We start from the raw sequence: 13790 nt of genomic DNA, 5'->3' as shown, positions 1-13790 counted from the left end.
AAATAAATTGTGTACTGTCGGAGAATAACCTGTGAACTGTGGTACAATGTGAACTGTTGAAAAGTCACTCTGGCAACTTACAGATTTGTTAAATAACTCTCCCGCAATAAGACATAATTTTGATGGTACTCTTTGGGTAGAGCGAGCATATTTTTTTTATAACATGAGATAGAACACTGAACAAAAAAGGGGTTCTGAGCATTGCCTCTAGTTATCACCCCGCTGACCTTTCCAGAAACCAGAGATCAAGCTACCAGCTCAAATCTCACTTCAGCATAAACTGAGAGTGCTAATTAGTGGTTTGATGAAGTGGTTTAAGGAGGACTTCATGTTTTCTTTTTTAATTCAATTAAACGCTCTGGTTCACACTTGATTCAATAATTATTTGCCAAAATTGTATAACCATTATATGCTCGGCCAACCCAAACAGGTATTTCATTATATTATATTCCGGCTGACTGCACCTCTGTCGAGGTTAAAGTCGAGAGCTATGCTGAAAATGATGTGAGGTCACTAAACTCCATGTACTAGTAAGAATAATTGAGCTGTAAGCTTCCCTGTCCTAATAGGTGCAACAAAATCAACAAGCGATGGAGGGAGGTGTCTATCAAACAGTTTGTACATGACTGCACACTCCTGAGGCCCTAATCTAGTAATGTGGAAAAAACAATGGGTTTTTCCACAATGGGTGGAAAAAACAATGGGTGTGAAGGGGCTTTAAATAATCACATTCTTCTATGTTTACTGTATAATAAGTATTGTAAACAGCCCCTTAACAATCTTAGACAACTTTCTAAGTCGATTTTGTCATTCACTTTTCAATGCTTTTTTTAAACAGCAGATTATAAAACATGCCAATGATATTAGCTGGACTAGTCTTGACTGCACATCTTAGTCTCATCAACAGTATTAGTAGCAATAGCAGTATTAACAGGGACAGTAGCAGTACACTGCTAAAATAAAGGGTCTAACATTTCTTTGAGGAGACGTGATGGAATAGTGGCTGACTGGCATGTCATAGGCTTCATGTGTAAGATGATATCAGACAAAGAAAGAAGTATCTTTAGTACCTGTTGGCTTGTTTGGTGAGATCCTGCTCAGCTTCCATTCTCTTTATATCAGCGGTCAGGTTGGCCTTGTCCAGAGCCAGACTCCTGTTCTCCTCTTGCAGGCTGGACGATCTGAGACGTGTCTCCTCCATCTCACTCTTGTTCCTACTCTCCTGCTGCTCCAATTGTCTGAGAGCCACATTATAACAAAACATCTGGGCCTTGGTGAACACTTTTCAACAAAGAACATTCCATCACTACAACATGTACAAACCTACATAGAGTTTTACTGCTACTTGTTTGGTTACTTTCCCACCTCTATCAAATATAACGAAAGTAATTACAGCTAGGATTCTGTACAACATTCGTCACATCCCAGTGCTCCTGTTTACTGCGATTAACAAAGCAATGCTTCAGGTGCTACTCTTGTTTCTTTGTTTGTCTTGTTCTTGTTTTGTCTTCTACAAATCAATTTTAAACTGAATACATAATAAACTGAAGTAAGACGTAAGAAGACGGCGAGGAGCTCTGGCATGTGGCCTTTTGGACAATATCAAGGACGCTGTACACCCTTTCCTAACATACAGCGAGCGAGAGTGTGTGCCACAATGTCGCAGTGTGTGTCACGAATAAAACCTACTCAGGAGTTATATTCTTGTTCTTACTTTGCAAAACGAAAATAACTGTGTCCCAGTTAAGAAGCAGAACTGTGTTTAATACCGACTGATTCATCTTTTAAAGAAAGAAATGTTTGATGAAATGAGACATTGTAGCCGTACCGCCTGAGTTTCCCAGCTATGTTGCAGTGTTCGTCCCATGTGACGGCATCCTTGAGACGGGCCTGCAGGACTTGTACATCCCTTCCATTTTTCTGCAACTCTCTCCTGCTCTCTTCCAGGTACTCCTGCAAACGCTGCTTTTCTGCTTCCAACAACATCAGCTGCTTACACACCTTGGAAACTGCAAAGCGAGGGAAGAGAAGTAGAATTCTGCTTGTTTATGCGGTACACCGATTACATTAATAATTAAATATGCTGGACAGCCTCCTTTTCAACTTAAAAAAACAACCTAAATCAGCGGTTCATGTTTTATTCCTAAAGTGCCATTTCAAGCCAACCCTGCTGTGTCACATTTTAAGACATAAAGTAACCATTAAAAACATAAAATACTGAAGAATTGTAACTGAAATCGGATCGGAACTTCTTCACCAAACTATTTCTTGTTCATTTTGTATCCTCATTGTTATACTAACTGTTGAAAAACACACGACATCTGCTGTGGGCTACAGATTTGTGGTGCTGTGTGTTCTGCATCTTCCAGCTGGTGCGCTCGGAGACACTAACACAGGATTTACAGCTTTGAGGTTGTCGTTGTACCTTCAGAATGGTGTCTGCTGTGGCTGGCCTTGGCCTTAACGTGCTGAGCCTCGAGCTGATCAATCAGAACCTGGTTCTCCTGCAGTACCAGAAGGGCCTGTTGTTGTAGCTGATGGCTGAAGGGAGAAAGGGGGGGAGAAAAATATTATGTCTACAGCACAAAGCTGCTATAATATGGCCCCATGAATCATCACAAGCTTGCCTTAATGGTACTGAATAGATTGTACCTTTTTGGAAATATAATCACTTTTATTGAGCCAAAGTCTAAATGTACATGTGACGTCTAAATCAACACTGGGCATTACAAGTTAAGTGAACGTTTTTGGAATAACCACAACAGACACAAATGAATATTACAAGCAGAGTATTGTCTTAAAACATTCATGGAGGATTTTTAGTGTTTCAAGGACAAGATCTTAGATAACTTTTGTAATCCTAACATAAAGTACAGTATCTCTTTCTAAGCACGAGTAATATTAATGATAACTTTTAGCGCTTTTTAAATCTTTAGCACTTTTCTAGAACTCAAAGTCGCTTTACACTAAGGAAACAAACTCACGTGACTCACACATTAACAGAAGGTCATGGAGAAGAGATGGGTCTTGAGGCGGCATTGGAAAATGTTCTTTATAATTGCATTATGTACACGGTTGACTTTCATCTTCTATGTGTTGTTGCTACACAGATATGTGTACGCTATATTTTGAAGGAAACTGAAACCTAACTGTTTGTTTATTCATAATTAGAGGGATAATTTGTGTGGTGTTGTTCTTAGTGCTTTGGAGTACAATCAATATTCTCTGAGGGAAATCAGGGATTTTTATGGAAACTGATGAACTGTAAACAGCTCTTAACACTTAGTCTCACGTGGTAAGACAGCACAATAGGAAACATCATGTACTGTACTCTAGTCTACAGTAAGAAACGTATTTAAACACACACACAACCAATGTCCTAATGAATCTTCACATTGTTCTTGAGTTGATACACAACTTAAAACAGGTTCAAATGTCTCTATCTGACCATATCTGACATGTCAGAGCTACTTACAATGAAAAGATACGAGTCAGCATTCAGCAACATTACAAGCCAGAGTGATGATAAAAGACAGAGTAGCGATGGGGGAAGATATAGGAGCGCAGCAGAAGAGATAACAGTTTTACAACAGTTCTATTTCATCCTTTCACACAATATAAGCTTTACGTACAGACCCAGAGACGGGCAAGCAGCGGTGCAGAAGAGAATAAAGGAGGTATTTCATTTTCACTACATCAGGGGGAATGAATGGCGACGGCCGAGCAAGTGCTGATGGTGTCGAACCAATACACATGCACGGAGAGAACATTTCTTCTTACCAGTTCTTCTGGCTGACCCCTTCGATCTTTGTGATGTCATCATGGAGTCTCTCGTTTTCTTTGATTACAGCCTCTACATGAACACGCAACCTCTTCACCTCCTCCTGTGGAAAGCAGACAAAGACACATATGGATCGCTGATTTGAAGGACAGCAAAAAAAAAGAAATCCTCTACTGTGCTACCGACCCTCTGCTAAGGATCAAGGGTCGTCCTTCCAAGACAAAAGCCTTGATAGCAACCACAGCTGGGTGCACCAGTTCTCCAGGGGCCTGTGCCATGAAGCGGGATAAGTGGGCTAGCCAGCTAACTTTTAGAATAGATTAGATTAGAAAGCTTCATTAATCCCCAACGGGGAAACTCATTTGCCACCTCATCAACAATAGATATAGTTTCCACAGTAAATAACAGACAAAACACACATTACAACAAATAAATAACATCATAAAATGCCATTTGAGACATGAAGAACATCAGAAAGATGCTAAATCTAAAAACCACATCTAAACGTCTGACTGCTGCTGAGACAAAATACCTAGACATAATAGCGGATAATAATAAACACACACACACACACACACATTCTCTCACATACACTTTACCTCAGTGGTTTGCAGAAGTGCGTCTTTCTCGTCCATCCTGTCTTCATAGGCCAGCACCAAAGGAGATAAATACTTCATGTCAAGCTAAAAAAAAGAGAAAAAAAAGAGAAATTAGCCAAATTAGCCACAACATCAAAACCATGGATCTATTCACATATGGGGCTTATCGAAGGACGGAAAATCATTTTCCAGCCCACTAGTCACAGCGGTTGGTAAATCTGAGCCACTGTGGACACATAGTGAACAACCTGGCTTTGTGTTTTGGTCATTTGAGAGGTGAAGCAGGTTTCAGTGATGCTGAGCTTCCAAACTATCAGACCCGTTATGTGTCACCAGACTGAGCATGTATGATTACACATATTAAATCCAAATCAATCTGCTAAACAAGTTATCATTCAGCTTATTTTTTATTTTATTTTTTTTAAACGACTTGCCGATTAAACTAGCCAGCCATCTTAAACAGATTGATTAGCTAATTTTGACTACTAACCAGCCATGCGGTTAGAATCCTGCCCTGCCGTATGAAAGTAATGTACAGCTATATGAAGATACTGACCAGCCAGGGAGGAGGAGACCCTGTCTTTGGTAAGCCGCTGACTCTTGAGCTCTGGATGAAACACAGTAAGAAAGTTAGTCATCATACGTAGCAGCCATGCTTGATATGGCAGCTTTAAATGGCATCCTTCACACAAAGTAAACATATTTTTAAAAAATGGTGAAAGAGGATTGAAGTCTGCTGCTTCTAGTGGACTGGTGCTGAGTGACTGAGGGAATTTCACAGGGAAGCTAATCCAACATTTTCTACAGCAAAGAATATTATAGTTTATAACTACAGAACAAATGGGAAATCAAAAGTAAATGGTCGTGTTAATGGGATCTATGGAAGTGGACAAAGTTTAATTCTAGCTTGGCCAATTTAACAAATTCAGATTTATCCCATCTCTTATTATCATTCTGCTATAAAACTACTTCCTCATCTTTTCCTTTTTCTCTTCCTTTCACCAGCAGTCAGGAATTAGAACTAGCAGAGACATCTAGCAACAGCAGAAGCAAACCGATGGCAGAGATCTCTTGGTGTGAAGACACAGCATGAGGTAGCCATGATTAAAGCCACAGGCCAGCCTTTTTCTGCCATGTAAAAAACACAGAACATACCAGAAAGGACACACAGCCGCAGATGGGAACAAGCAACTCCTTTAGTGCAACAAATCTGATCGAAGGACAGACAAAAATAAGCCTTATTTAGCTCAGCGGGATTCAAATCAAAGGCAGATTTCTATCTTGAAGGCTTGCTTTGAAAACAAAGTACCGGTCATAGATTTGGTTTAAAAGCTGCTGTTGTCGGTGAAGAGAGCAGAGGACTACACTAGAACAGATACTCCTGTTTTCATATAATTCTGGCAGTATGAGCTGGAGTGATAGAGGCTGGTTGATAACAGAAAGGGCCCTGGTGTAATTAGGGACTGTTCTACAGGGAAGCTTTTTAAGGCTGCCTACATTAGCCTTCTACCAGGAGTCTCTTATGCAAGGCATGAGCCCATAACTGTTTCACAGGGCCTACAATCAGGTTACAGGAGGTCTCATTCACAAATAGTCAATTTGTGAAAATGAGATGAGGTACGACTCGGTAGCAAGACATACTTCCTGTTTGGTCAACGGTCTGAAGAGGGTTTGGTAGCGGCTCAGCTCCACATTCAGACGGTGAACTGTCAATTTGAGGGCGTCATTTTCATCCACCAGCTCCTGAGCCTGTTGCCTCAGATCCAGTAGCTCTGCCTGGCTGCCTGTGAACACAGCAGATCCGGTTATACATAGTTCTGAGACATGCTCGCAAACAAGAAAAGTCGAGGGATGAGTGGCCTAACTCTATATACAATAACCATATTCATTATTATAGTTTCAGGAAGAAGGGAACCGAGAGGGCTGGTGCAATCTAAACTAAAGACGACTATGGTGTATTTTGCAAGATGGCTTTGGTCTTTCTTCAACATGGCTTTGACTCTCCATGTGGTCTGCTGACTGACCCTGAACCCTTCACCCTCGGGTGATGATAAATAGAACATAATGAATGCCTCACTAGCAGAGAATGAATAGTACTTTTCCATGCTGCATCTTTCTGCCCCCCGGGAGGTCAGAGTCTCTAATCACCAACCTGCTACCCATTTTAAACTGCCAATTTTCCATCCTTTGTGTGTTTTTTCCTTTCCGTGTTTCATTACACCCTATCTACTGACAGTCCTATCTCCAGCTCCCTCCGTCCCTGTTATGACTCCCTGCTTCACTCCCTCTCCCTTGATCCCTCCCCCCCCCCCCGTTAACCCTTATTCCACTTTATTGATTCTCCGTCTCCCACACGTGATTCTCCAGCGGCTCGTCCACTCTACCTGCAGATGCCCTCGGGTTAGAGGCGGCTTGGCTGTGACTGATCTCCTGCTCCAGCCGTTGCAGTCTCTCCTCCAGTAGCTTTTGTTTATCCACCATCCTTGTGTCCTTCACTGGCAAGGCCCCTGCTACCTCCCTCTGCACCTCATCGCATGCCCTGCTGAGCTTTGGAGACGGCTGGGTGGGGGGTTTCAGGTCTTTGGCTTGGCTGGGTTGGTCGGTGGTTAGGATGGGTAGCTCGGCTGTAATCGGGAAGGTCAATACTTTGGCTGGCAGTACACAAACATATTCTCAATGGAATAAAATGTGAATAATCTGCTGTATTGCAAACACACGTCATCTCAATACACAATACTTAAGGGAATATGCAAGTATCTCACACACCAACAAAGAAATGTGTGTATGAAGCAGAAAACTGTTTTATATTAAAGTAATCTGACAGTCACTTAAGTGACTAAAGCTATATTTAACTGGATAAAATGCATCATAAACATCAGTAAGAACCTAACCAAGAGAGGGCATATTCCCATCAGACAGCACTGGTCTGTCGGGACATGAAAGACAGGAAAAAGGGAAGCATGTTTATTTTTGCCTGATCTAAAGCAAGCCATGTTTTTTATGTGCTATAAATCAAAAGCTGGGTAAAAAAAAATAAGAAGTCAAAATGACAAGAAGACACACAGCAGGCTTCTTTGGGACTTACACCCGCACGGCACATCTCCCCGACTTCCAGCGCTCTTCCTGACAGAGGCTTTCTTCTTGGTAGAATCACTGCTGACTCCGGGACAAAGGACACTGGTTTCCTCCGAAAGATCTGAGAGATAAGAAAAGAATCAGAGACAATACAAAAAGGCAGTGCCAATAGGATGAGTGCTGGATCAAAGAAATACGTTGTAGATAAGAAAAATAAAGCCATCATTAAATGCATGCAATCGCAGAAGAAGTGATGGTTGCTATGTGCTTAACTGCACAACCCAATTTGACCATGAAATGCATATTGTTCTTTAAACGTGACTTTCTGCATAGCTTGAATGTGTTACTTTAGAACACAGCCAGCCTGAGTGTAGCGTACACAATTTAGTTGTTAAAAGGAGAAGCATTTTAGGGACACATAAAACATTTTCATTTAGCACCGTGAAAAGCCTGAGGCCAGCTTTGGTAACAGCAACTGTATAATGAGGCTGTCCATCCAGCTTTTAATGATGTAAGGTACATTATGTCTGCTGTGAAACTACATTTTGGTTGAGTTAGAGTTGCATCTTCGTCGTCCTCTAAAGCCTGAGGAGGAGTCATATAAAGAGAGTCACCATTCTTTTCTTTTTCTTTCTATGGGAGAAAATTCAGAAATCCAGTTGCACGTCTCTTTATATATCATCCGTTACATTTATTTTGCTGCATGTGGTTTGAATGATTTTCGTGGTTAATTTTTCTACTTTATTGGAATACATCCGGTCTGTTAGCAATTTATGATTAGAAGCATTCCACCTACTCTGTATACTACCGGAGGCTGCTGATAGATATTTCCATCTACTTACTGACACCCACCACCATATTGTCTGTTGAAGGTATTCATATTTACCACCATCTTTTCACATCAGTGGTGACAACCAGCAGGAGTACCACCTTTTATGCTTCTAATGTGAACGTAATGTGGAAACTGAGTGGACTCTAAAGATCTAGAAAAGTCCTACCCAGTCAGAGGCCGAATGTTTGCTAGTGACTACTTCCTACAATCTCTGGTTCTACAAACAAACAACAGAAATAGAATCTTAAAGTCTGACCAGTAAATACGGCAACATCAGTTTGTCAACTGTATAAAGAAAATCTTTAAAGAAAACTCATTGGAAATCTACAGTATGTAGATATTGACATCTGAAGTTGTTTTATTGGGCTGTAAGGTTAAGGCTACGGTAAATGTACAATGGGTTGCCTCATTAAACTATATACACCATTTGGTCTTATTATAGGTCGGGTTATATTGCCACTTACTGACAGATTATGAGTAATTACCTGGAGAAGGCGCTCTTCTGCTCGACATCTGAATGAGCTGGTGTGTACAGGTCTGAAAGACAGGACAAACCAATATTTGGAGAAAATAAAATATATATTGCTGGTGCGTTTACAGTGTTGTTGCGAATTCCCAGAGACACATTAAGGCCATGTGAATGAGCAAGAAGGAAGCAAAGAAAGAATGAAATACAAGAATGAGGCAGACTGAACAATGTCATCTGCTGATTCGTTCAAGGCACAATGCTCAAATGACAAGAAAATAAACTATATTCATAGACACTGACTTGGCTGTTTATTAAGTACATCTGATGCGGTTCAATACAACAGTCTTGCTATATTACAGTATACCTTCATAAAAGTTATTCAGAGAGGTGCAGATTCAACTGCATGGTCACATTGGAGGCTGCAGTCTGTGGTGCTGTTGAACTGCATGCTTTAAACAGAGATGTGTTTCTGTTATTTCAGGTGCATGGCTCGGTACCCACTTCTAATCGGTACCCTGCTGTCAGAGACTACCATAAATCACAATTATGAAGTCAATATTAAACGCAAGTTGCTCCTGAACTGTCAGAGGCAAATGATGCAGAGTGACGTTATGTGGCAAATAAATAAAAACACCTGCCAAAGGTAGATAAACTGCAATGGCACTGCAAAAAGAGCTTTACAAAGGAACAACAGCAATAAGTAGTGATTCTGGGACACTGAAAGGCTATCCCAACACTCTCCGCAAGTCCTAAAAATGATTACTGAGCAGAGTCAAAACCTGTGACAGTAAACTTTACAAATCTTCTCTACAGTATGAGGCTCAATAGATTACATTACCTTGATTCTGTGTGAAACTGTGCCTCCCAGTGGATAAGACTGGTGTCACAACAACACACAAACTGAACCAAGTATGAAAGTATTTGAGAAAGGATAATTATCTTCCATCAACGCAAAATTTCAGAAGCGGATATTCTGACTTGTCAAAGCAGTAAAGACGCAGGTGTAACTGATAACACTAACGATGTCTCAGGAGGACATCCCAATGTACGTACACACAGGGCCCTGAATTGCCTCAATTGAATGTACGGTAATGCAAGTCATCATTGAGATTATTAATCACAGCTGCGCCATTCCTGTTACAGCGTGTCACAATCTGTGAATGTGCATTACCATACCCCCACTACCATAATATTTAGTATTTCAGAAAAATATTTAGTTTGTCCCAAAACATAGTATGTCAAAAATGCCAGGATGTCCTCCTGCATCCGGTCGCATTTTGCAGTATGCAAGCCAGCATGCTTCTCTGGCCATTCTGACCCACAATCCTCTGCGCTTTGGATGTATGAGCAAGAGGGTCAAAGTTCAAGGTGCAATGTTATGAGGAAGTACTATGTTCCAATTAAATACATATTCATTAATTATGGTCCCAGACCTAGCAACACTCTAGTCAGAAACTTGCTTACACATAACAATGAGATCGTACTTTAGAGTCTCACCTTCGGTTTTAGTGGCAGAGAATAGATAGGTTCTGTGATCACACAATTCTCCTTTCTGTCAAGAGTTTGGTAAACATGTTCCTCCCTGTCCTCCTCACTCTCCACCTCCTCTTCCTTGTCTTCCAACTCCTCCTCTGAGTGGTCAGGGGAGGACAGGCGCGGTCGGCTGCCCAAATCGTCTGACCATCTGTCTCTGAGGAAGGTAATAAAGTAATATCACTATCACTATAACCAAAACAGCTAAATAGAATTCAGTTATCATTCATTATATTATATATACCTATGCTTATTCTTCTGTGGTGTGAAAAAAATGCCTTCTATGAGAAGCCTACTTTGGGAAAATTGCACCCAAAAAAAGAATTAGAACAGCATTTGAAGTCACACTACCAGCATAGATGGCTTCTTCAGATAGACATTAACTACCCGTATTCTAAATCTTTCTTTCATTTGTAAAGGTCACATCTCAAATTTTACAGACATCTCTTTTCCTCTATTTCTCTCAAATGTCCTGTTTGACGAAGCTCAAACTACTACTCTTCCTTAAAGTAGGCACAATCGTGTACCGCTTTGGCCCATTTTCTACTGTGACACACTTGATAGATACAGCCCCAGGTTAGGTTTAAACTTAGAGAGTCCCCTCTTGTAATTAGAATCATTTGTCACAATGCGTGTGATACTACTGATGTATTTGCAACAGGGAGTTTACCTGATGAAAAGGTCTGGGCTGATGTTTGGTTCAGATATGAAGGACTCTGATTGGCCACTCTCAGAGAAAGACCTCGGCCGGATCGGGGGGAGGGCCCATGTCTGTCCAGTGAGCGATGAAGACCAGATGGCTGCTGCTAAGGCCGATCTGTAGATGGAAATACGTAATTCATATGAGGAGGGACAGATACTTTGTAATACAAGCACAAGAAATGCTGCTAATCACATCAAAATGCCATGTCATACTTTATTATTTCTAATGTTGATATTGATGTGATACATTGTTAGGTAAATGTATGATGAAGCTTAGTGATGAATGCATTGATGATGGTAACAGTCTTCTGAATTTCAGTGACAATAACAGTGCAGACCAGAATGCAACTCTTCTACAACATGTCAATAATAAGTAAATGTTTGAGGACAACATAGGCTGGTGATACATGTGAGTACATTTTTGAGAATCAAGATCTACAAAGATGCATCATATAGTTAAGTTAATAAATTAGGAGTTGCATTTATTGTTCCAGAGTTTCATCTCAAAGTACGGAAAAGGATCTGTGATGAATCACTGGCTTGTTTACAGAACAGTCAGAAGAAGAAGAAGAAGAAGAAAAAGAAGAAGAAGAAGAAGAAGAAGAAGAAGAAGAAGAAGAAGAAGAAGAAGAAGAAGAAGAAGAAGAAGAAGAAGAAGAAGAAGAAGAAGAAGAAGAAGGGATGATGGAGGTTGTTAGGTACCTGGGTCTCTCGGGTGAGGGGTTTGGGCTGCGTGGGGGCGGGGTACGAGGCACAGCAGGCTTGGGAGCAATGGAGGCAGCAGGGATCAAACCATGAGCTATATGCTTCTACACAACGCGCACAAAGGAGGGTTAGAGAGAGGATTAGCGTCACACAGACGGACATTAACACACACAATGTGGGACAATGGTTGAGGAGAGTTTCATTTAGTAACATTAAATCATTGTTTCACATCCACACTGACGAAAAACAAAGATGCTAACGTCACAAAGGTGGAAGGGTAGAAAGGATGATTACAGAATCACAACATGACCACTTGATAAACGAGATACCAAACACTGAAGTATTCAAACAGCCTGTTACAGTGGCCACAATGTGTCCAGTATTCAGCGGTCAATTATACTTTAACTGCCTTTTTAAATAATAGCAGAGAGGATAAAGCCCTCATTTCACTCGCTGTTTTAATGGTGGTCAACAATATGAATACAATTACACCACTTGACGTATTAACGTTACGAAACGGGTATTATCAAACGCTAGCTCAAACATTTCTGAAATATCTAACGTTAGCCTAACTTCTGCTAATGTTAAATAGACAAAGGTATATAACAGCTAATTAAACGCTAGGTTAGTGTTAGCTAAATTACCCCAAAAAAGCATTTAAACTAGACATTTAGCTCGCTAGAAATGAGGTCAATTTATTTAATAAAAGACGCTAAACTTACAAAGTCGTTGTCTTTCTCCCTCCTGAAGTTGAATTTTAACATAGTGGAAATACGTGCTGGACACTTGCTTCAATAAGCTAAAGTTAAGTTTAAGCAAACAGCTTGACTTGTTTAGTCTTAACAGCATAAGAAACGGTTTCATGCCACTGCCATTGTGTTTCAAATGATCTGTCCTCTTTTACCCGAAAACGATAAAGAAAAGTAAGCAAGCTAACAGTGTTCAACAGGCTGGCTGTTTGCAGAAGATTTCTCGTATCTAGACGCTTCACCACAAGACGGCACCGTTCTACAAAAGTAGTGCTGATTGGTTAACAGTGAGGAGAGCAGCCAATCACTGACTAGTATGATTCACCTAGCAACGACGTCCTTACCGACAAGCGGCCAGGCCGACAGGGGGCGATGTCGTTCCCTTTAATAAACAACTGTCGCCTCCTGTCTCTAAACATTATGGTTGCTGTAAAATTACTTCTTTATTCTTTCTTTCTTTCTTCATAAAGCAACAAAATAAGTTATCATGAATACAATATACAGCAAACTTTAAATTGAATGAGTCGACTAAAATAACATTTAAGTCATACCTTTTTATAGTATACTTCACATGAAGGCAGCCACTCAAGTTTGTCTTCCATCCAGTCCACTTTGTCAGTTCAATATAGCTCCAAAACTGTAGTTATACACAATAATGATGATTATGGGCACTACCTTGCAAACTCCAAACAAATATTCCAATATTTATTGCGACTGATTGATAGAATTAAGGTTTTCCAAACATGAACAGATCTCCATCTTGTTTCTACACCCACCTGCACTGTGCAGGGTGATTGCAATAATATACTTCTTTTAAACGTGTATTTTCAGTCCTCTTTTGAAAATAAATCAGCTGAAAATTTGTTTTATCAAGTGCTGACCTTTGCCCCTAAGACCGGTGGAAGTGAAAATCCTATAACCAAAAGTCAACAGATGTGATTCCTGCAATATACGAGAGAGTTGGACCTTAGGGAAACTCATTTTCAAAGTTCAAAGCTATGAGAATAAACAATCAGTGCTTTCTTTTCTGCCCAATGTCCTAACACACACGGATAAGTGCCAAGCTACTGCCCAAAGACCATGAATGGTATGGGTGAACACAGACCTGATAGGTAAAACTTCACAAAAACAAATAAAATCACAAGGTGTTTTTCTTCTGTTTCCATGAAGGCAGATTAGGATGACATGTGACCCCAGGCCAGACTCCCATCGGTCACAAACCCATGAGTGTTGACTTAGTGTGTTGGCTCACTGAGGGATGTGTTCAAACTTCATTCCAGTCATTCCCAACCTGCTTGGTAGCTTCAATCACTGAGATACACAGAACCACATATATGTCTATATT

The 13790-nt window shown here is 40.5% G+C and overlaps 1 protein-coding gene across 1 annotated transcript in view; it reads right to left on the bottom strand.

Moving 5' to 3' along the window:
- The window catches only part of cep89 (centrosomal protein 89), a 44560-nt gene extending 31973 nt beyond the window's left edge, over positions 1-12587 (bottom strand). Inside the window, exons 1-14 of the mRNA XM_079293990.1 lie at positions 12419-12587; positions 11694-11800; positions 10960-11106; positions 10254-10446; positions 8773-8824; positions 7466-7576; positions 6765-7004; positions 6022-6164; positions 4937-4987; positions 4381-4464; positions 3781-3884; positions 2426-2541; positions 1829-2009; positions 1071-1238 (exon numbers count right to left, since the gene is read on the bottom strand). Coding sequence (XP_079150116.1) covers positions 1071-1238; positions 1829-2009; positions 2426-2541; positions 3781-3884; positions 4381-4464; positions 4937-4987; positions 6022-6164; positions 6765-7004; positions 7466-7576; positions 8773-8824; positions 10254-10446; positions 10960-11106; positions 11694-11800; positions 12419-12460 — 1739 coding nt within the window. The 5' untranslated portion in view covers positions 12461-12587. The remainder of the gene's footprint in view (positions 1-1070; positions 1239-1828; positions 2010-2425; positions 2542-3780; positions 3885-4380; positions 4465-4936; positions 4988-6021; positions 6165-6764; positions 7005-7465; positions 7577-8772; positions 8825-10253; positions 10447-10959; positions 11107-11693; positions 11801-12418) is intronic.
- Positions 12588-13790: the final 1203 nt, after the last annotated feature.

Source organism: Melanostigma gelatinosum (genome assembly GCF_949748355.1).
Source record: "Melanostigma gelatinosum genome assembly, chromosome: 2".
Lineage (NCBI taxonomy): Eukaryota > Metazoa > Chordata > Actinopteri > Perciformes > Zoarcidae > Melanostigma > Melanostigma gelatinosum.
The sequence above is the reverse complement of the archived record's forward strand: the minus strand, read 5'-3'. Positions and strand labels throughout refer to the sequence as shown.